Raw genomic sequence first — 22,486 nt, 5'->3', positions numbered from 1 at the left:
TTTATTTAAAAAAATATATAAAAATAAGATTGAAAAATTAAAAAATATTTAATATTAAAAATATTTATTATTACAAAATATGTTTAAAAATTATATTATTTTATTAAAATTTAATTTAGTTATATAATTAAATTTATATAAATTTTAATTTTCATTGATTCAAAATATATATATATTATAGATTTTAATTAAATATAATATAAAAAATTTAAAAATTAAAATTAAAAACAGGTTAAGATTGCAGTCCTTTTAAAGTGAAACACAATTCTTAGCTAATTAATAATTTTATTTTTTTGGGAGGGTAATATATTTCTTTAATTTTTTTAAATTATTTAAACACTGAATTGAAGTAATTAATTACGAAACAAATCTTTAAATTATTAGTCTCGTCAATCCTGTTTTGACTCTCTCTGTGAGCGATTTTCTTTTGGTGTTTGAAAAATGTTATAAGCTACTTGGCCTAACTCAAGAGCAAGCGGCTTCCTTTTTTGGCATAAGAATGTGTCTATTAATAACACGTAGCAGATAAAATCTATTTAAAAACTTTCTAATTAATTAATTTTAAAAAATTTAATATAGATAAGATTTTTTATATTTAGTAGAGTTTATGATTATATTGTTATTATTGATATTAACTCTTATTATAATTAGTCATATTATTATGGTAACTAATTATTTATTATTATTTTAAAAAATATATTTATTTATCTAAATATAGACTTGAAGATTAGATTAATATATTATAATTGTATTTATATTTCATAATGATTAGTAATTTGGTAATATATAAATTTAAAAATTCTGTTTATTAACTTTCTTTCTATTTTCTGTTTTATTATATCGATAAATAGATGTCATCAGACATATATATATATATATTCTGTTTTAATAATAATAATAAAATAGAGAGCAATTGACAGAGAGGCTAAGATAAGAGATCTTTATAATTTTATGTTGTCTGTGTGTTGGAAGTTATAGTACACTTGAGGCTTCTTCAAAAATAAACAACGCAGCTAAAAACTCAATTAATCGAAATGAATTATTAGAAAAAAAATTAATAAACACTCACCAGATCGTGCTCTCTCCCTCCCTCTTTTCTCTCTCTCTGATCGTTTAAACCCTAAATAGAGGTAGTTTTATGCTAATTCCTCTAAAATATTCTAATTAGCTCTCCAGCTCATCGATTTGGATTTCAATTTCAATGGTGGTCTGCAAATGCCGCAAGGTAGCTCTCTGCCATTCTTATTCTAATTCCTTATTAAATGGTGGATTACTCGATGTCGATCTTTTGGTTTTTTCAGATCTGATTTAGCTGATAACTTGATTTATAGCCAAACCGTGAAATTTAATTTGATCTGTGATTTCATTTTTGTCTTTTTTCTCAAAAAAAATTTTATATTGCAATTCAGTTCAATGCGAAATTGTTATATCATTATTAAAGGTTTTAACCTTTCTAGTAATTTTCTTTTTGTGCGAGTTATTCAACTGCATTGTTTTTGCTAGATCACATTTTGGGAGTCAATTATAAAATTGATCAATCTTATTACTTTTGTTTCAGGCTACCAAACTATATTGTTTTGTGCACAAGGTCCCTGTTTGCGGGGAATGCATCTGCTTCACAGAGCATCAGATATGCGTGGTATTCATCTGTCATACTCCATTTTTTTTTAGTTTACAATCTTTTCTTTTCGTCATTTGCTTGATGGATGAAATGATTATCTTAGTGATACCTTCTGCGACAAATAATTGGCATTTAAAGAATAAAAATGCTGCGAATGTATAGTTATATTGTGTAAGAATTGGTTGGAGACTTGGAGTTAGTGTCAGTGGCTAGGGAAACATAATAACGGGACCGATAGGGGTTTCAAGAGGTTGCCAGGAGAGAATGGTTATTGGGCATAAATGGTTGAATAACGGAAGCATGTTCATGGTGCCAGACAAGTGATTGTCTAACCATGTATTAGGTATTTGAAGGGAAGAAAAACTGCAGGCAAGAAAGTACAAATGAATTTTTAAATCTAGAGGTGTTTTGTGAACTTCTGGAATCAAATATCTCAATTGATAACTATCCAGGGTTCAATTTATAGAAGTAAATGTTTGGTTGGCATTGCAAAGTATTTGAAATATGTATGTATAGAATGTACAAATATTATAGCTAACGTATAAATATTGTAGCTAATACATTCTGCTTGTGCGCCTATAATGTGTGCCTATGATGTACTTGCATGTGTAGAAATATACTTGTATGTGGCTGCTCTAGGCTTACTCTGTATTTTTGTTCTCACTCTTTATAGGTTCGTACTTACTCTGAATGGGTAATAGATGGAGAATATGATTGGCCTCCTAAATGTTGCTCATGCCAAGCTGTGCTTGAAGAGGGGAGTGGTTCTCAAACCACTCGATTGGGTTGCCTGCGTATGTTTTATTGCAAATTTAACTGTATGCTCTCACTTGCATATTTTATGTGAAATGCAGAAGATGATATGCATTTGTTTTTGGGGTTCATTGTAGATGTTATACACACAGACTGTTTGGTTTCACATATCAAGAGCTTTCCTCCGCATACTGCACCAGCTGGATATGCATGTCCTGCATGCTCGACATCGGTAAGAGTACTTGACAGTCAGTGCTAGCATTTGTCTACATTTTTATGGCTTATATATTTCTCCTATCATTATAATCTGGTGTTTCTAGTGCAATTAGTATTTTTCTATGACCTGAAGTAAATTTTTTAATGATAAATCCTTGTTTTTATGATGCCTTCTTGCAAAACTTATGGAAATATAAAATGTGAATGGAGGTGCTATTTTGAGGGCAAAGGAATCTAAGAGTTGGAAATTGGAAGAGATAGTCTCTGTAATGGTTAAATCAGGAAAACTTTAGATAATTACTGGGATATAAGATCAATGCACGAGGCATTCACCTAAACATGCAAGGACTGAGATTTGGAGTAATATTTCTTCCACTACATGTGTAAAACACAGTTGCACTTTTAATGCTTTGCAGTGGCTTGTCTTGTAGGAGAGTCGAGCCTTGGAATCTGGGACCTGGAGTTGTAACCTATTTCACAATTTTCTCTTTGCCACTTATCTGTATCTTGTTTCTAAGTTCCCCTTAAATTACTTATTTATCATTTTTAATGGTGCCATATTGATGCAATGGTAGAAGTATCAAGGTTTTTAGTTATTTCAAGGGTGTTGGTTTGAGTGTTGAGAACTGCTGTTTCATGCAAAAATGCTATAGGGTATAACTGTCTCTAAAGTCTATCTTAGGGACTTACTTTAGTGGGAGGACATGGGTTCTTAGCTTTTTCGTCACTTAATTATGATAGTTAGAAACTGAAAATAAGGGAAGTATTTAAAGATTATGATTGAATGAAAATAATAAATATGTCTATTTCTTTAAGAAACTGTAACATTAAGGTGAACAAAAAATTTGAGAAGCAAGAGAGGAGTTATTTTTGTTCATTAAGGCTATACCTGCAGATGCAACTGTGCCTTTGCGCATGGGCCGTGGAGTGAAACCTGCATTACTTGTTGAGATGCATTGCTGTTTTTGGACTAGGGCTGAAGTGAGCCTTGAGATGTGATAATGTGAAAGGTTTCCACTTGACAATGTGCGGAAGGCTTCGCAACTTTCTGCTGCGCATGTGTAATAATCAAGAAATGATGCATTGATTATGTGCTGCCTCTTTTCTTCAGATTTGAAAGACCGAGTAAGAGTTTTGATAAGAGGAATTAAATGATTCTTCATGTTTTCTGTGGAAGTTGTTCAGGAGAATGAAGAAATACTGATTTTTTTTGTTAGTTTCAAGCTTTTTGTTGCATTGCCTGTTATCAGGTTAGCTGGAGCATGCTGCATATATAATTATTGTCATAAAGTTCCATTTTATAATTACTTGATGATTGGAATAAGTTCTCCTTTTTGTTTATTCCTATGTCTTGAATTCTGCTTTATGGTCTGGGCTTCCTGTTAATCTTTGACATATCTGTTTATATCTAAAATACTAAGTACATTTTGTCCTAGCCTGTAAGAGCTGAAAAATAGAAAAGGAGGAAAGGAAAGACAAATGATTTAATTTTCATAATGTGGTTGTTTAAAGTTGGCTGGAACGTTTTCTGTATATGATGATGATTATTTGAATTATGCTTTAATCATGCAGATATGGCCTCCCAAGAGTGTTAAAGATTCAGGATCCTGTCTTCATTCAAAGCTGAAGGAAGCTATCATGCAGGTAAGGCTTATACTTGGATCCTTGGTTACAGTATACTAATGCTCGCAAAATGTAATGAGGGCCTGATAATCATAACATTAGGACAGATTGTTTTTAGGCAATAGCTGGAGAATTTAATTCATTACTGAGTGACAGGTGCTTTCAATAATTACTTTTGGAGATTTCTCAACAGACAGCTTGAGTAATGACTTTAGAAAAGGGTTGATTAACCTAAGAGTCAAACCTTACTGAGCACTTCTAAATAGTTTAATCTTTACCTATTGGCCGAGGCCGTAATTTAGTAAGAGCTGAAATTAGTAGTCTTCCTTATCATTGTCCAATTATAGATTTATGAAGTTTTGTTGCTGTCATACAGACTGGTCTAGAAAAGAACTTATTTGGAAATCATCCAGTTTCACTGCCAGCACCACCTCCTGCATTCGCCTCAGACCCACTGGTTTCCATTTCTTCATCACCATCACTGAGAAAAGATGAAATAAGCATAGTTGAAGAGTACTCATCTGCAACTGGAGCAGGGCTACCTAAACTCTCAGTAACAGATATTGTGGAGATCGAAAGCCCCAGTTCAGCAGGGAATTATTTGAAAAGCTCGAGTCCTGTTGGTGTAAGAGTTTCCTTGCTCTTTCTTTTTCTTTTTTCCCCTTCCCATTCTCCTCCTCGTTTAGGTCACCCAGATATTTGATCAATATAGTTATCTTTATGCATGTCTTGAGACAATTCTCCTGTTTTATCACTTCAACTTATATCATTTCATATTCCAATATTGCTATGCATGCCAGCCCGGAGCTACAACAAGAAAGGGCGGCATCCATGTTGACAGGCAAAATTCAGAAGTATCATATTATGCAGATGATGAAGATGGGAATCGTAAAAAGTACAGTCGAAGAGGTGAGTAGAAATTTTACTATATATTAGCACTTGCCTACTATGCTTGTGAAATATCAGATTGATCCAAGATGATCTCCTGCATAAAAAATCCTCAGGCATAAGCCAATGGATTAAAGAGACTAACACCAGCCAATAAATTGTATGTAATAATGGTACCTGACATCTATCTTAATTTGATACCTACTCTTTATTTGTTCCAAGTCATTTTGTTCTTGCAGCATGTTGATTTGGAATTGTGTTGCAATGAACAAAGTCTTTTTTCTTTCATGTGTATTAAAACTGTTTGATATGTTATTGGCATATAGTAAGACTGATGCCTGTCTTTTCAAACTTTATTGCTTTATAATGCGCCCAATATTCAAATTCTTGCAGGTCCGTTTCGCCACAAGTTCCTTAGAGCACTGCTTCCCTTCTGGTCAAGTGCATTACCAACTTTACCAGTAACTGTGCCTTCACGTAAAGATGCATCAAATGCGGATGAAGTCTCAGAAGGCCGCACGAGACATCAAAGACCACCAAGAATGGATCCAAGAAAAATCCTTCTCTTCATAGCCATCATGTAATGTCTGCACTTCTTCGTGAAAGATTAATTTTATAATCTTCTTATGAACATGCGTTGTATGATTATTTATAAGGTTGATCTGCTATCATGGATTGCACGAAGTCTTCTGCACTTTCGTATTTAGTTGCATTTTTAACTTCAAATCAACCGATATATCTGGCTGTTTTCACTTAGAGCAAGTACATAATGATAACTACTTTGGCTAATGCAAATATATTTTGTCATATACAGGGCATGTATGGCTACCATGGGTGTACTGTATTACAGAATCGCACAGCGAGGTTTCGGGGAGGAGCGGGCAGAAGATGAGCAACAGTAATTCTAACTTAATATTGATTATCATCAATTGTACCTTTATATGCATAACAGGTGGTTAATGGTTCTTTTTGTGGGTGCTACTCATGCATGGCTCATCTTGTGTGTGCATCAGGTTTTTTTTTTTCTTTTTGTTGTTGTTAATGCTAGGGGGTGGAAAAGAATCTTATCTCCATTGTCATTGCCAGAAATTTGTTACATAATCTACCTTGACCATACTCCCGTTGGGCTGTTGTCTTCCCCCCCTATTTGGAGTTGAATTGGAGAAATAGGTGAAAGGAAAGATGCTTTTGTTTAAATTGGCTTATATTTTTTCTTTATTTTGTAATTATTTGCTTAGTTAATAAATCTTGCAAAAAAAGAAATTGAGAAGTTTAAACGACCTGTCTTCTTTATCTGGTTTCATTTTCTGTCTCTTTCCATAGAAAGTGCAATTAGGCAATTGGAGTCCGTCAGCCTGGGAAATCAGTTTTGGCATGTTTGTCGTGCTTGATTAAAAAAGTAAATTTAGTTACTTAAGCTTGGGGGGATCTTTGGTCGGTTTAGTGTTATCCACTTCAATTTGGCCAAGTACGGATTGAAAATTTACCAATTCAATTTAATCTCTGAATTAGGCAAACCATTTCTTGTAGTTGCAGATCGGAGGGAGCAACTCTCGTCCGTACAATACAAATATTGAAACAGCAATTTTCAAAACAAACAAAAAAAAAAGAGAAAATTGAGGAGTTGATTTAAGGTGTGAAATAAATACAGAATATAAGCCTTATCAAAGAAGTGAAAACAATTCTGCAAGTCTGATTATTATTAATAATGAAGTAACTTTAACAAATAAATGGAAAAGATCTTAATCAAGTAAATGCGTCATTTGAGGCTAATGCTAGAAACTAATAAATTGAAAAACAAAGAAAACACTAAAATCCTAAATATTGACAAAGAAATTATCATGGATTGTGATGTTAGTTAATTTCTCATTCTCAGAAAAGTAAAAAAAAAAAAAAAAAAAAGAGAACAAGGAAAATATGATAATCAGTACGAGTATGGAAAATTCTGAAAAAATTTGAACTAATAATTCAATACCATACGATTTGTATTTTTTTAAATTTTGGTCTATTAGGTTTAACTTTTTTAAAATAGAAATTAATTCTATTTGTTTCGACTTTAAGTTAAAAAAACTCAATTATTTTTATATATAATAATATTTTAACTTTTAAGTTATATTCGTTTAGTTCTATTTAGCATTATCATTCTATTCGATTCAATTTGTTTTTATGAAAAGAATTTGTTTCTTCAATTTTATAATTCTCTTATTTTTACATTTAAGAATATATATATAGTAATTTCTAAGATTTAATTTTTTTTGTCATTTATATATATATACTAATTTCTGAAATTTAAAATTCTGTTGATATGTATATTTAATTTTTGACACATAAAATTTTTATTTTGACACGTTTATTTACTTTTGGCACGTGGAATTCAAGCTTATATGTAATTTTATAATTTTTTTATTAATTTATTAATTCATAAATTACATTCCTAATTAAATACTTCTAATCCTAAGAAATAGTATATTAATTATATTTTAATATTATATTATTAGTAAATAGTTTTCTAATCGGATAATCATACTAATGCTATTCTAAAAACTAACATCTTAAATTATATTTTTAATATTGTATATATAATAAAATAAATTTTTAATTTTATAATAAATTTCTAATCCTAAAGATAAGTAATATCAATTATATTAATATATTAATTTATATAATATTAAAATTAATTAATAATAATACTTAAAATAATTTTATATTATTACATTAATATTATTTTTAAAATTTTAAAAAAATCATAGACATTTAAAGATAGTTAGTTTGCTATTATTTTTAATATTTTATAAATTAAATATTAAAAAATTTATTAAATTATATCTATCAACTTAATGTTATAATCAAATAATAATAACGGTCGTGCAACGCATAGATAAACAACTAATGTATGCTTACTTCTTGACACATAATTTTTTTTGTTTTGACATGTGTAATTACTCTTGATATCTGTGATTTAAATTTATATATTATTTTATAATCTTTTTATTAACTTATTGATTTATAATTTACATTTCTAATTAGATACTGAATCTAATTCTAATAAATATTATACTAATTATATTTTAATATTTTATTAACTAATAAACAGTTTCTTAATAAGATAATAATACTAATTCTATCATAACAAAAATATATTAATTAATAAATTAGTTTTTTAATTAGATAGTAATTATAATTCTAGAAGATGACATTTTAAATTTAATAATAAATTAATTTTTTAATTTATAATGAATGCTTAATCCTAAAAAAATAATAACATCAATCATATTAATATATTAATTTATACAGTACTAAAATTAATTAATAAATAGTTTTTAAAATAACTTTTATATTATTGCATTAATAAAATTTTAAAATTCTTAAAAAATTAAGGACATTTAAAAATAGATAGTTTGCTATTATTTTATAAAATTTATAAATTAATAATAAATATTAAAAAATTTATTAAATCTATCAACTTAATTTCATAATCAAAATTACAATATAAGTTGCTGCAATACACACAAGTAAACGACTAGTTTATAAGTAATTCAATTTAAATAGTTTAATGTCAACCGATGGAATGCACACTAATAAATAAGAGTTAAAAAATTAACAAAGTAACGAAGAGACGTGCTTACTACATTCATTTGCAGATAACCCATTAAATTTTATTTTTGTGTAAATAATTATAGACTTATTACAATTTACAAAAGGCATGAAGGAACCTATTTTTTAAAGCAAAATAATAATAGTAATAATAATTTAAACGTACTAGATTCTGTCCACTCTGTCTCCGACAATCATATTAAATATGTTATCTGGAGGCTGCAATCATACCAAATAAAAATGGACGGTTGAAAAAATCTGTAGTCTATTAATAAGATACTCCTTTTATTATTTAATTTATTATTAGATACAGATCTAATGCAATTAAACTAATCACTTCTTAATTAGTGGCTTTTTTATTCCACAAAGGTTGCACTCTTACCAACTTTTGCTGCAGCAAACCCTTTTTTTTTATGTATTATTTATAATTTTTTATGAAATATTTAAATCCAGTCAGATATAATATAAATAAATTTGGTAATTTTTTAATGTTCATTTGGTATCTTCAACATTGATTTTCTAAAATAGCTATAAAACTAAAACTAATTTAAATTTTAGACAGTCTGATCATCTTACTGCAAGTCAGTATAATTAAATAGAAACAATTAACAAAAGTAGCTCTGTCTAAATAAATAAATAAATAAAATAACATAAATCAGATAAAAGGTAATGTATTTGATATTTTTATTTATGAAAATTAAAAGGGTCTCAAATTAAAATCTATTATTATTATTAACTCTTGTTTCGTTTGAACCCTAATAGATAACCAGAATAACAACATTTATGTTGTAGTATTATAATTATATTCTCAATGTTTTGACTTAATTATCAACAAAATAACAAAAAGGAAATATTATTAATACTTTAGGTATTGTTTTTTCCCCACCCATTATTCTAATTAAGTTGCAAAATGCAACAGCTAGCATTGCAATAATAATGCAGAAAAATGTATATACTAAAACATTATATTATATTATATATATATATATATATGTTTCTAATTCAATTCAAGCATGCTGCCGTCCAGTAGTCAATGCTATCTTGCAAATTTCCAATTTATAATTAAATAGAAAGAGCAAATCTAAGTGCCTTTTCTCTTTCACCAAAATATTCATTCAAGAGTAGAAAATTTCATGACAGAATGTCATATCAACCATATAATTATAACATATTAAATCTTTGATTAATTAAGCAAAAGTACTAATTATTGATTAATTTTATGTACAAACATATTAATTTAGTAATTTCAAATAAATTGAGCAAAAGAGTTGAACTAATGAAGGTAGCCAATAGAATTCAAGTTTACTATTTTGTCATAATTTGAATTTCATGCATCATTATGCTTCCTTTAGATGCTGCAAAGGTCATCTTCATTTTTGTCCTTTCAGTCTAAAAAGCTTTTTAAAATCACACCTTAATTGGTTTTGATCTTTCTTTATTAAACCACTTAAGCCAATGTTTCTTTTACTAAAAGTACAAAATTTGACCATACAAAAAAGTATTATAGTTTTTGTATAACTAGAGTTAACTGTTAATAATTTACATTCAAATTCACTAATATCATTAATTTAATAGTTATAGCTTATCATTTAATATCAATTACTTATGATTTTATCACTATTTCACTCTTTACCGACTTAGTTTCTATTCAAAACTAGCCATAGAAAGAAAAGACGGTCTTATAATTTAATTTTTCCATAATTCTAGTTATTTCCGACGATTGTGAATGATTTGATAAACTAGAGAACTCCACATTTCGTCATCTATTTGACAAAACTGATTTTACAATAAATAAACTTTGTTTGAAAATTAATGGCTAAAACTATTAACAATGTTAATGAGTTCGAACACAAAAGTGTAATTCTCAAAGTATTAAAGTGTAATTAGAAAAACTACAGAAACTTATATCAAAAGGTTAAACCTTCTTTTTTCTTCATTATTTTAAAAAAAGCATTAATTATTTAAGAAACTTGCAAAAGAAAAAGAAATCAAATACTTCAATAAAATAGTAGATTTTTCTGAGTTACTTAGGGTATGAAATTTCATAACTCTTATTTTACTCATACATTGAATATGTTGGTGCCTATAAGTATACTTTAATTTTTCTTTTTGTTAATATGAAAGAATTTAAACTTTGTGCAGTCCACTAATTTGTGAATGATAATGGCACTATTTAAGATTAATTCTCTTTTTTAACATTAAATTAACTTCAAAGAGAGCTGAAGAAACAAAACTATAAAGAAGCATCTGGCAAATTATGTGGCTAAAATACATTTCCTTCTGTCTCTCTTCTTCATACAAGCAAAGAGGCACAAGATTTTTAAAGGAAAGTCCATATTTATACTGGTAATTAATTCAACTTTCAGCTAGTTCAAGCAAAGAAATTAATTTATTTTCTAAGCTCTCAACTAGTATTATTATTTTTTGATTTCCTGTAATTACTTAGCTTGGCAAATGTACTTGACATGGTCTACTTATAAACCCCAGGGTTAAACTAAAATCTGTCTCTTCCTCCAGTATTCTGAAATCACAATCCAGATGATACAATATAAAGGAAAATATGTAACAAAATAGAATGCATATTTTGCTGGGGCTTGATCCAGCCCTGGGTTTTAAAAAGAAAAAAAAGAAGAAGAAAACTCCATGTATGGGCTCTGAGACCTTTCTTTCTTAATGAATTGAGGTTGGAGTAGATTGTTGTGGACTTGGTCCTTTTGTTAGGACTTAAAAAAGACCAATTATGTCATATATGTTTGTTACAATTATGTATTAACTTCTTCTTCTCTTTTTGCCCTTTCTTTCATTAGAGTACTCTTATAACAGAAGGAAAAAGAAAGAAATGGATTTATTTCTATTATAAAAGAAATTAGATTGAGAGTTTTCAAATAAAGAATTTTATGAAATTCTTGGATTTAAGCTACATTCATTATTTGACAAGTTAAAGAATGGGCAAAATTTGTTGATTTTAAAATTCATAATCTTTTAATAAATTTTCTTTTTTAAGATTTAATTTTCACTATAGGTGAAAATCTAATTTCCAAATTTATCATTTTTGATATATAGAAAGTCCAACGGGTTATAAATATACAATGCCGGATAGTAATATTTTTGCGTTCACTATAAAAGTAAAAGATTCATCTAGATTGAAAGAGTAAACTTAAATTCAAGACTTTTTACTTTTAAGAATAAATACTTTTGCTAGTTGAATTAAATTTCAAGTGTTAAAATTCACCATTTTTAATGAATAAGGGATTGTTATAGTCTTTTGTTCAAGATTATCTATATTAATTATAAATTTCATGTTCAATCCAAATACTGAAACTTCTAAAATCTATTAATTTCACTATCCATAAGTTTTAAATTGATATATATATATATATATATATATATATATATATATATAATCTTGACCAAGTCCATGTTCTTCACATTAACCAAAGATTAGAAAAAGATTACAACTAACTACAGACATTAAATAATATTAATATGCATATAATATGTTATGAGAAACTTAATTATATGAGTTAGAAGGAAATTAATTATATTTTGGGGAAAGAAAGATTGGAAAAGCAAAATTTAGAAATCTTCTAGACCAAATGAACAGAATGAAGGATGACCTTTGCAGCATCTGAGGAAATAGGCATGATGCAGGAGTTCATAATTATATGACCAAATGGTATGATTGCATTCTTAAATAATGTTTTCATTTTAAACATATAAGACAAGAAAATAGAAAAAAAAAATTGCATATTCAACTCTTGCTAACCATGAAAATACATAAGTTGAACTCTTCTCCTCCATTAATATTTTATTTAAATCTTAATTTCTTTTCTTAATAATTATAATCATGGCTGATTATGACTTAATTTGATCATATTGTCTAGCTGATATGCTATTCTGTCATGGTTTTGTTTTTTATTTTCCTGTTTCTCATGATTAAGTATTTCTTTTTCAAATGAAGCAACATTAGGGTTTCTTTAAAGATATGTTTAGGAGTTGGAAAATTGCAATGGAAATGATAGTTTATTATATTATGCGAACAACAAGCTTTTATTTATTTATTCTTTTAAATTTCTTATCAGTATTGTAGTTTTTCGATCAAATATATACATAACAGTTCTTTTATTCTATTTAAGAAAATTTAAATCTAAAATTTTTTAATGATGTATAAAAAGTTACGATTGCGGTGGTCTATAATCATTTCTTTAAAAAAAATTTTATGATATTTTTGATGGGCACCCTATCTATAATAACTTTATTTTTTTTTATAAAACTATATTTTATCTATAAATAACTACCAATGGAGGTTGACATTTATCAACTTTAAATCATGTGTTTTGGCTACTGATAATGTACTTTTTTTGAGGGAGAATTGATAATGTACTACATGCTTAACCTTTTGTACTGTTATTCAGTATTTGAACTGAAGTAAAGAAAAGAGCCTGCAATAACATGGACCAACCAATAACAATATTGGCCTAATACAACAGTCAACAAGGATAAAATAGAATAAAGGTTAGTACCCATTTGATAATCAAATAATTAGTAATGGTAGTCCACATCTGATTCTCTTTTTAATTATAATGTCCCCTCTTTAGTGTATATATATATATATATATATATATATATATATATATATATATATATATATATATATATATATTATGAGTTTCAATTGTTTTAAATTTATTTATTTTTTAATGCCGGTTACGGAGCCATAGATTGAATCGTGAGAACAATGCTATGAAAAATAAAATAAGTTATTCTAAATGGCGTTAATCCGCATATAAACCCCATAAATAATTCTTTCATTATTCTCATTTAACATCTGTATAAAGGGTCTTAAAAAGATAACTCAAAATCATTTGAATTCTTATTATGATAAGAATTAATAATTTAAGATTTAAAGTACAAGAAAATACTTGCATCTTTTCCCAACTTCCAGTGATCTCGAGATACTGAACATTTATTAATGGATTTTTCGTCCTTAGAAAAACTGCAATAAATAAATGTACATGATACTATAATTAGCTACGTGTTCATTCATCCCATGGGGCAAAGAGAATATGTCAATCTCCAAAATAATAAGCAGAATACAGGCATTGACGATGAAAGCAAATCGCACTAAACTAAATATTTTTAAACGTGTCTCATGCCCGGAGGCCAGAACTATGCCAAGTTTTCTTTTAATTTTTTTTTTCTCTAATTTAATGAATATATTCCCTTTATTTCATTTCTTTTGTTACCAACAGTTGTTGGGTCTGAATCTTGAAATAAAAAGGCTGCTTCTCCTCTTTGAACCCTAAAAATAGTAGTGATTGTCGAGTGGATAGTTTGTTGGTTAATGCTTGAGTATTTGCAAGAAAGAGAAAATTAGAAATGGAACATACTTTGTATCTGGAGACGACTCTCGATGTTTAAGTCAATGAATATATTTAGAGATAAGCGTTTAGAGGGTTGTAATATGTTATTTTGAATGACCAAGCTTCTGCATTATAGAGATTGTATCTATGGCAATAGGAAGTATGACTTTTTCATATTTTCGGAGGTGGAAATCGTGGGTAGAGATTGGATATCCGAATCCTAACTAGAGCAACGAGTTCCTTGACTCGCATGGAATTACCAATTCGGGCGAGTCAAAGCAAATGATTGATTTGATTGTAAAGCCCAGCTTGAGTCGACATTTAAAATTTGATTAGTTAACTTACGAACTATAAAACTATGAGTTGAATATACTCCAACAAAAGTTGATTAATACAAAATAAAAACTAAAAGATGGCTATACTAAAATCCCCATCTTAGAGAAACTATAATGAGATTATGATCTATAAATCATATACAAATGACACTTCATTATCATCTTGTCAATATTAATTGGAGGAAAGAATGTATTTTGTTGTTGCCACCTTATCACAAAAGTGCTTTCATAATATCTAAACACCTAATTTTCTTACCCTCTTCAAAGCCGCCTTAAATTGAACCCATTTCTGTCTACATTGATCCACAATCAGAGTGAAATTTACCAGATTGCTTAGACAAAGTTGGTAAGGTAGCCATTAGTGTACAGTAAGTTTTGGCACCCTCCATTATATGAGTGCGAGGATGGCTGGATGGTTTTGATGGATTTAATATTGAAACAACATATTTATTTGTATAGATCAACCACAAGGGACCGATGCGAGGTTTTCACTGTCGAAGGTTTTCATTGTGATAATGGAAACAAAATTTACATGTCTAGTAGCATATTTTCCTTTTATTTATTACATAAAAATCAAGACACGTATAACCAAAGTTGGCATATAGACTTGTTGTCTGATTAGGCTAATTCTTACAATCTTTCTTAAAACATTTTCCGAAACATGCATATTTCTAGGCCATTTCCGATATCAATCCAATGCTTAGGATCTCAAATCTAGTACTCGAAACCTTCTATAATTCAGAAGGTAATAATGGAGGCAAGAGAGTTTTTTCTTAGTTTCTCCGTAACAAACTACGGTGGTAACTCAACATCCATACATAAGACAACACCCCCTAGGGAAACCATCCACACCGAGAAAGTGATACGCATTAAGCTGCAACAGACTCCCCCCCTCGCAGGTTGCATACTACTACTCCCAATGCGCAAAAAGCATTTGGTTTGCCTCCCAGGAAGCTAATTATTATCACTTTCTGCACGTGAGTGCATGTGTTGTTGATGCATTGCCTTAGGATAACGGAAATCAAGGATCCTCAAAACAGGAAAAATTATTATATACTCTTGGGTATATGTTTCTATCTATATACCAAACCTATAGATAATTGATACATATTTATAATTTTAAATAATTGAGTATATGTCAATCATCTAATGTCAAAATGTAAAACATTCATATTTACTTGTCATTCTAATATTTATTGCGGTGTATTTACATGGTGTAGATAGATATTAGCCGTTTTAACAAGCAACTTTATGAATTGTTACACCTTTCTTTTCAAAATATATGTGTAACTTTTGATACTCAATACTCCAATCAGATTGAGAATCCTTTGTTTGAGAATGAAACCGAGTTGCATAAGCAAGACTGAAAATATTGTTTGGAGGGGACCTATTGTCAATTATACAATGTTTTTTTGGCAATGTAGGGGTTGTACCATCAATCTGTTAACAAGAGGGATAAATGGAGTCTTTCAGCCGAATAACTACAAAGGTGCTGAGTTTAATTGTAAAAATAGAGCAACAATTGTGTTGGAATTAGGATGAATTGTTATAACAATTTGAGATGTTGCATATGGTACTTCCCATACCACATTAGAAAATTCTTCTTTTAAATTTAGTATATACACCACAACTAGTAGAAGAATGATAAGTAAATATAAGTGTTTTATATTTTGGTATCGGATACATATTTTATTATTTAAAACTAATGAACACATATTAATTATCTATTATTTTTGTATATAAATATAGATATACATCAGACCTAGACAATAATTTCCAAGATTTCTCCAATATTAGAGTAAATATTTATATTTTATTTGTTATGTTTCTATCACATAGTATAACCTATATACAACATTTGGTGTAACAAGATGATACATACATAGAGAGAAGCCCAATTTGTACAGCAGATATAACTAAGTCATTCTATATCAAACAGATAAAAGCTTCATCCGTTTAGAACTTTTTAATGAAGGTAAAACAAATACCATTGAAACTCAAGATATGAATTAATGATACACGTTTAGTTAAGACACTTGATTATAAATTCATGATACAAAATTTAGTGAAGTGGCTTTAGGTTCTTTTAATGGGCAAGGGTTGTGTACACCAGCTGGCAGCTAACAAAATAAAATGAAGAAAAAAAAGGAAAAAAACAAAAAACCAACATTTCCTATACAAAAACTCCATTAGTTTACAGGTCGTGCAAGCCGGCCATGAATCAAGAAAACCCAATTTTAAAATGCACCATATTGATCATTCTAGTTCTTATTTGCATTAGAAGAAGAATATTTTAAAATGCAATTCATATTTCTGTTGTCATCAACGAAAGAAGGGAACAAAATCGGATTACAACAGTTCTTTTCCAACACTGTTTGCAATGCAGCAAAGATTTTATTCCTCTACTAACCTTAGTTGTTCTATTGTGCTTAATCAATTAAACTAACAACTTTTTGTTAAAACTACCCTACAAGAGATCGTGCAATGGCCGGCGCGAAAACCTTGCCGACCCATATATATATATATATATGAAAGCATTAATTAACTATGTGAACAAAAGCATTAAATAACTGTGTGAACAATGAAGCTTCCTCTTTCATTTTCTAACAATGCTTAGTTTTACGCGTGCAAAGTAGCGCAAGACTCGCCGGAATCTTAGTTATGAATTTTATGTTTAAGCAAAAAGGATTTTGTTTCTTCTTCTTCTTCTTGTTTATACTTGTTTAGGGTTAAGTTATATATACTGATATATATACGTATACTGTTTGTTGCTTTATCTTTGGGTTTTGTTGCCGTTCTTTGTTAATGTTATCTTCATATCTTGTACAGCTCACGTAGTGTCGACTTGCATTAGGGTTTTTATTATGATGTGTCATTCCATGGTACGTTTATGCAGATAAATAATGACTTGACAAGTAGTTCATCATTTTTTGTATTTAAGTTATCTAGGGTTTGTCCTGTTAATTCTGTGATACCCATAAATATTTTTAGCTATTGGTACATACCATAATATATAATATTCAAGAATTACGTATAATATATGATTAAGTGATCAAAGGAGATCTTAGTTTTAGGATTTTAGTAATTAATGATCTCAGTTCTTGTTCAGAAAGTAGTGAGTTTTTGGGGTTTCGTTCACTGTGTGATGTATTAATATTATATCACAGCTCATGCAGTATGAATTTGAGGTAGTGTTTCTTTTTCTTTTTCTTTTTTCCTTTATTACAATGTCTTTTGTATAGTGCGATATTCAAGATAGTAATTAATGACTTGTCGAAGACTTTATATATAAAATTGATGAACATCTGTAAACACAAAAAGAAAAAAAAAAAAAAAAGAAAGAAGAATGAAATGATGATCACGAGCTCGTGCAGCAAAACTTCAAGTTCATGTTACAATGGTTTTCTTTTCTTTTGTCTCAAGAGAGAGTACGCAACAGTCAGGAGAAAATCACAACTTATATGAGTTCTCTAGACATAACACAAAAAGGGTTTTCAAGAAGATTTAATTGATAATATAAGACAGGATGGAAAAGATTTATCTAGATTAGAATGTACTGAATCTAATAATTTATTAATTTAAAAAAGTTACTTGCATTAAAATAAAATAAAATATATAATAAAAATATTAATTGAAAGTAAAAGGAAAATTAAAAAAAAAAAAGCCTTAATAATATCGTGGAATCACTGAACAAAGAAATCTCTAGAAGTGAAGTAATTGCCTAAGTCAGAACTCATTATTAAATCGGAAATCTGGAAGCTATTTAATTATGGAGGATGAGTTCATCAATGGTGGGTTCATTAGATTATAAAACAGAAATGCTGGACATCAAGTGGGGATTAGAAAAACAGAACAAAAGAATCATAGACTGCAATATACTGATAGATTTATAATTTTTAAGTTATTAACTAGCAATAGCTATTAACTAAAACAATTTATTTATATATTTCACTTATTTAGATCATTTTTTTTTATTTGTCATTGAATTAATATTTTAATAATCGAATATATATGTTTCATATATTAATAGAAGTTTAGAGTTTAATCAGCTTGATGTCTAACATTTTCAATATCAATATTGTCACATTTTTTAACAATAATCAATTACTACATCACAAAAATAAAAAAGACATGCATTATCCTTATGGATTATTTCTTTTTAATTTTTCTGACCAAATATTATTTTTTTTTCTTTAATAAACAAAAATTTATAAAATGTAACCAAAGAAAGTGAGTTGATCAGAATAGATATGAGTGCCTGTATTATCTCTATTTCTAATCATAGTGGCCTTATTAAGACATCCTCTTTAACACATAGTTTATCATATAAGATTAACTCAGTCATTTTTATAATGATGAACACATACTTCTACTCCAATTAATTAAAAAAGATTCCCTATGTTGGTGTATATCCTTATAAAGAACATCAATTATCTTATCCATCAAGAATAATCTCTCTTGTTTGTTAGTAATAACTCTCTCCTAGTGCATTAATGTAAGTCATTAATTAGTCATAATTAATTGTCTAATGCATAAGGTTGAAAATTCAATCAACATAATTTCTTCCAAAATTTTACTTGCACCAAGAGAATTTACCTCTTCTATTATTTCATTATCAGCACTCGAGAATTGTGGTTTAGCAAGTCATTGCTTGTTCATATCAGGTACATGTTAGTTTTTCTAGAGGCTCAAATATAACTTTTTTCTGAAAGTTCATCAGAAAGGGTAGCTAATCAATCATCTTTTTTCATACATTTGTCACACATTAATATGCCATTGTCATAGATAAAAGTATGAGATTACATCCTGAAAAGGTGATGAAGGAATACTTGGTAGGTTTTGAAGAGCAATAAAGGGGACAGAAGAATCCAGTAAAATGATACATTTGTCTGGAATTCCTGGCAATTTTATGAGAATGTCAAGCAACAACACTACTCATCTCTCCCACGATCATTGGCCGTCCTATTTTTGATCCTCTGATGTCATCATCTTCATCCTTATTCTTTCTTTCTTATTCTTTTTTTTTTTTCCTTCCTCTTTGATAGTAGAGTCTTGTTTACCCTCAATTGTTGTTTCTTTCTTTTCTTTTTTCTTTTTTTCTTTTAAGAAAATAGCAAATATTAGTAACCATATATAATATATTCAACAAGAACACACAGCCCCACGTCTCTCATTTGCCAGGTGTTATTCTTTTTCCAATTCTTTCATTCCTTCACCAAATCTCACTCTCAAACTGCCTGAAATAATTGACTAGTTTTTGCTTTAATTTTTTGTTTCCCCCCTGGTTTGATCCTAACTAAATATTCTTAAAACACATTGATTAAGACTTGTAATTCATTTCTTTTTCATCATGTGTCTTTTAGTTAACTCCAATAAGGTGTGTTAGAGGCTTAATGAAGGATTGTTTTAGCTCTAATAATTGATTAAACTAGGTTCAGGGATGAGTTGTACTTGGCCCCATTACGGACTTTTCCAAATTGGTTACAAAGAATTAAGACCTTTTCGTGTGCTAATAATTGCTAATAATGAATTCAGATATTGTTACAGAAAGATTAGTCAATGCTTTCACGACATTCTTTTGTTGTTGCTTGGTATATAAATACTTGTTACCATCCTGTCATCTTTTCAAGCATCGACCCTATACCGATCGAGCTTCTTCTAACTAAATACGAGTAGACCCTTTGTCTCTAATTGGCTTGTAAAGTAGATACAAAACAAGAAAAATGGAGCCTATTGGGGCAACTCTGGAAGGAGAGTGGAGCTCTCTTAGTGGGATGTATACACATGAGGAGGCTGATTTCATGGCACAATTGCTTGGTAGTTGCCTTGATTCGACTTCGGGTTTTGGAGTTTCATCCTCTTCTTTATGGTCTAGCCATGAATCAGGAATGAACATGGCTTCAGGGGTCAATGAAGGTTCAATTCATTCTTTAGAAATTGCTAATACTAATACTGATACTAATCCGTATAATTTTTCACAAGGGAATAGTAGTAGTTGTAGTGGCGGCAGCAGTTATCTTTTTTCCGGCTCATCGAGTCAAGAAAGCTACTACTTGAGTGATTCTAACCCAGTTTTGGTTAACAATAATAGCTCAATGTCAATGGATTTATACATAGGAGATGTAACAAACGCTGCTTCCTATCTCGTCCATGGTGATGATTGCTCGAATCAAGAAACAAGCAATGGCATTGCTGTTGAAGAATCTGCTTTGCCTGATGACATTTTGCAGCCTAAGAACGAAGAAGAGAAGCCAATGCAAGAGCCACCAGCAGAAGATAAAAGCAGCAATCCATCTGAGGTTTCAAAGAAACGATCACGGAATGCAGATGTGAGGACATGATGAATCAATCTATTTCAATACAATGTGTGGCATTTGGTTGATAGAAAATATCTGATTATGTTTTTCTGACAATGTAGGCTCAAAAGAACAAGAGGAATGTAAGGTCAAGAAAGAACCAGAAGCTTGCATCTAGCAGTAATGATGATCAGAAAAGTAATGCGGGACTTAATGGTCCTGCATCGAGTAGCTGCTGCTCGGAGGATGAGTCAAATGCTTCTCAGGAGCTCAATGGAGGTGCTAGTTCAAGTCTGAGCTCAAAAGGGGATGCAGCTCTTAACTTGAATGGCAAAACAAGAGCCAGTCGGGGTGCGGCCACCGATCCTCAGAGCATCTATGCCAGGGTGAGTGAGTACTTGTCGATTCTATGGATCAAGTAATTCAAAAAATCAATGCAACAGTAAATTGATGGGTCTTTCTTTATGTTCTGGCAGAAACGAAGAGAAAGAATAAATGAGAGGCTTAGAATTCTGCAGAATCTGGTCCCCAATGGAACAAAGGTCAGCAATGTGATTATCTGCAAACATTATTAATCTCTAAGATTCTAAGTCTTTCAAAGATTGACAAGATTGATTCTTTGAAATGGCAGGTCGATATTAGTACAATGCTTGAAGAAGCAGTACACTATGTAAAGTTCTTGCAGCTCCAAATTAAGGTAAGAAGAAATAGGAAATTTTATATAAAAGGTTACAAATTGTAACAATGAACATTATCATTTTCCTAAAAGAACTTCCGATTTTCTTGTTCTTTTGATATCCGTAGCTGCTAAGCTCTGATGATCTATGGATGTATGCACCACTTGCTTACAATGGAATGGACATTGGACTTGACAAGCTTACTGCATCAAGATGATGGTTGAAATAAGAAAAAAGGATGGTGCTTCAGATTTCTGTTAAAAACACGTATGAAAGTTGCAGATAAAGTTAAATAAACATTCATAACAGTGGCTTACTGTGTACAAGTATAGAATCCCTCTTAGAAAAATGCAAGAGAAGAAAATCATCTAGAAATATTCATCAAACCTTTCATTTTGTCACTTTGATGAAGTGGAAATTATTCGAGCAGAGCCTGTTCTTCTGTGTAAAAAGGTTGTTCCTTTGGAGAATGTATGTATTTCAGTAATAGAACAGTCGGGTATCGATTGATGTCATCCTTCTGCTGATACCAAACCAGAGAATCTTAAAGAACCAGCTAACTTCAATAGTTGCAAGTACTTTTTTCTTTTTTCTTTTTGAAATCTGTTCTATTAAGTTTGCATGGATAAATGTATTCCTACTGAAATGAAAATAACATATAATCCTGCCTAGAAGCAAATGGCAAAGGCAGCATGCAGAATAAATAAAAGTAGCAGAATTGCACACTGATGCAGTCAAGAATCATATAGAAACTAGGGTATTGGTTGATGAGTTATGCTGCTCTACTGAATGCGCATGTGTAGATCGATGGTGAAATTCAGTATAAATTATAAGTTTTAGCACTTCTGGAAGAACCCAATAGCTGAATATGCATATCTTTTGGCATCAAGCTCAATTTACAACCGTTTATGGATTTTATTTCCATAAATTGTTAAGCACTGGATGGCATGCGTGGTTTCACATTCAACTGGGTGACGGTGAGTTTCCATACAGGCCAGCAAGAAATGAGAAATGGTCATAGCATGTAAAGACAATTACAATTGGTAAGAAATTTGAGTGTCTGTCAAAAGCAAATCAGCTGCAGAATTATGTGAATAAACAGCAAATCAATAGCAGCCAC

General features: G+C 29.7%; 2 protein-coding genes across 2 annotated transcripts; both read left to right on the top strand.

The window, feature by feature from the left end:
* Window positions 1-918: 918 nt before the first annotated feature.
* On the top strand, window positions 919-6,378 carry LOC8272266 (zinc finger protein-like 1 homolog). The gene is made up of 9 exons (XM_048376087.1): window positions 919-1,225; window positions 1,559-1,639; window positions 2,295-2,415; window positions 2,512-2,606; window positions 4,163-4,234; window positions 4,590-4,838; window positions 5,014-5,122; window positions 5,495-5,681; window positions 5,916-6,378. Exons 1-9 carry the CDS (start codon window positions 1,202-1,204, stop codon window positions 6,001-6,003), a joined length of 1,026 nt encoding a protein of 341 aa, XP_048232044.1. The 5' UTR covers window positions 919-1,201; the 3' UTR covers window positions 6,004-6,378.
* A 13,581-nt stretch (window positions 6,379-19,959) lies between these two features.
* LOC8272269 (transcription factor RSL2) lies at window positions 19,960-21,917 on the top strand. The gene is made up of 5 exons (XM_025158852.2): window positions 19,960-20,722; window positions 20,812-21,075; window positions 21,166-21,231; window positions 21,321-21,386; window positions 21,494-21,917. The coding sequence occupies exons 1-5, from the start codon at window positions 20,117-20,119 to the stop codon at window positions 21,581-21,583; spliced, it is 1,092 nt and encodes a 363-aa protein (XP_025014620.2). The 5' UTR covers window positions 19,960-20,116; the 3' UTR covers window positions 21,584-21,917.
* The last annotated feature ends 569 nt before the right edge of the window (window positions 21,918-22,486 follow it).

The sequence above is a fragment of the Ricinus communis genome, chromosome 6 (assembly GCF_019578655.1).
Source record: "Ricinus communis isolate WT05 ecotype wild-type chromosome 6, ASM1957865v1, whole genome shotgun sequence".
Taxonomy (NCBI): Eukaryota; Viridiplantae; Streptophyta; class Magnoliopsida; order Malpighiales; family Euphorbiaceae; genus Ricinus; species Ricinus communis.
The sequence above is the reverse complement of the archived record's forward strand: the minus strand, read 5'-3'. Positions and strand labels throughout refer to the sequence as shown.

What these genes read in the sequence shown, in the direction of transcription:
- LOC8272266 (XM_048376087.1), top strand. Translation starts at nt 1,202, where the DNA reads ATGGTGGTCTGCAAATGCCGCAAG. An exon ending in TGGTCTGCAAATGCCGCAAG is followed by an intron (nt 1,226 to 1,558) that starts GTAGCTCTCTGC and finishes CTTTTGTTTCAG; the next exon opens with GCTACCAAACTATATTGTTT. An exon ending in AAAGCTCGAGTCCTGTTGGT is followed by an intron (nt 4,839 to 5,013) that starts GTAAGAGTTTCC and finishes TATGCATGCCAG; the next exon opens with CCCGGAGCTACAACAAGAAA.
- LOC8272269 (XM_025158852.2), top strand. Translation starts at nt 20,117, where the DNA reads ATGGAGCCTATTGGGGCAACTCTGGAAGGAGAGTGGAGCTCTCTTAGT. An exon ending in AACGATCACGGAATGCAGAT is followed by an intron (nt 20,723 to 20,811) that starts GTGAGGACATGA and finishes CTGACAATGTAG; the next exon opens with GCTCAAAAGAACAAGAGGAA. An exon ending in TCTTGCAGCTCCAAATTAAG is followed by an intron (nt 21,387 to 21,493) that starts GTAAGAAGAAAT and finishes TGATATCCGTAG; the next exon opens with CTGCTAAGCTCTGATGATCT.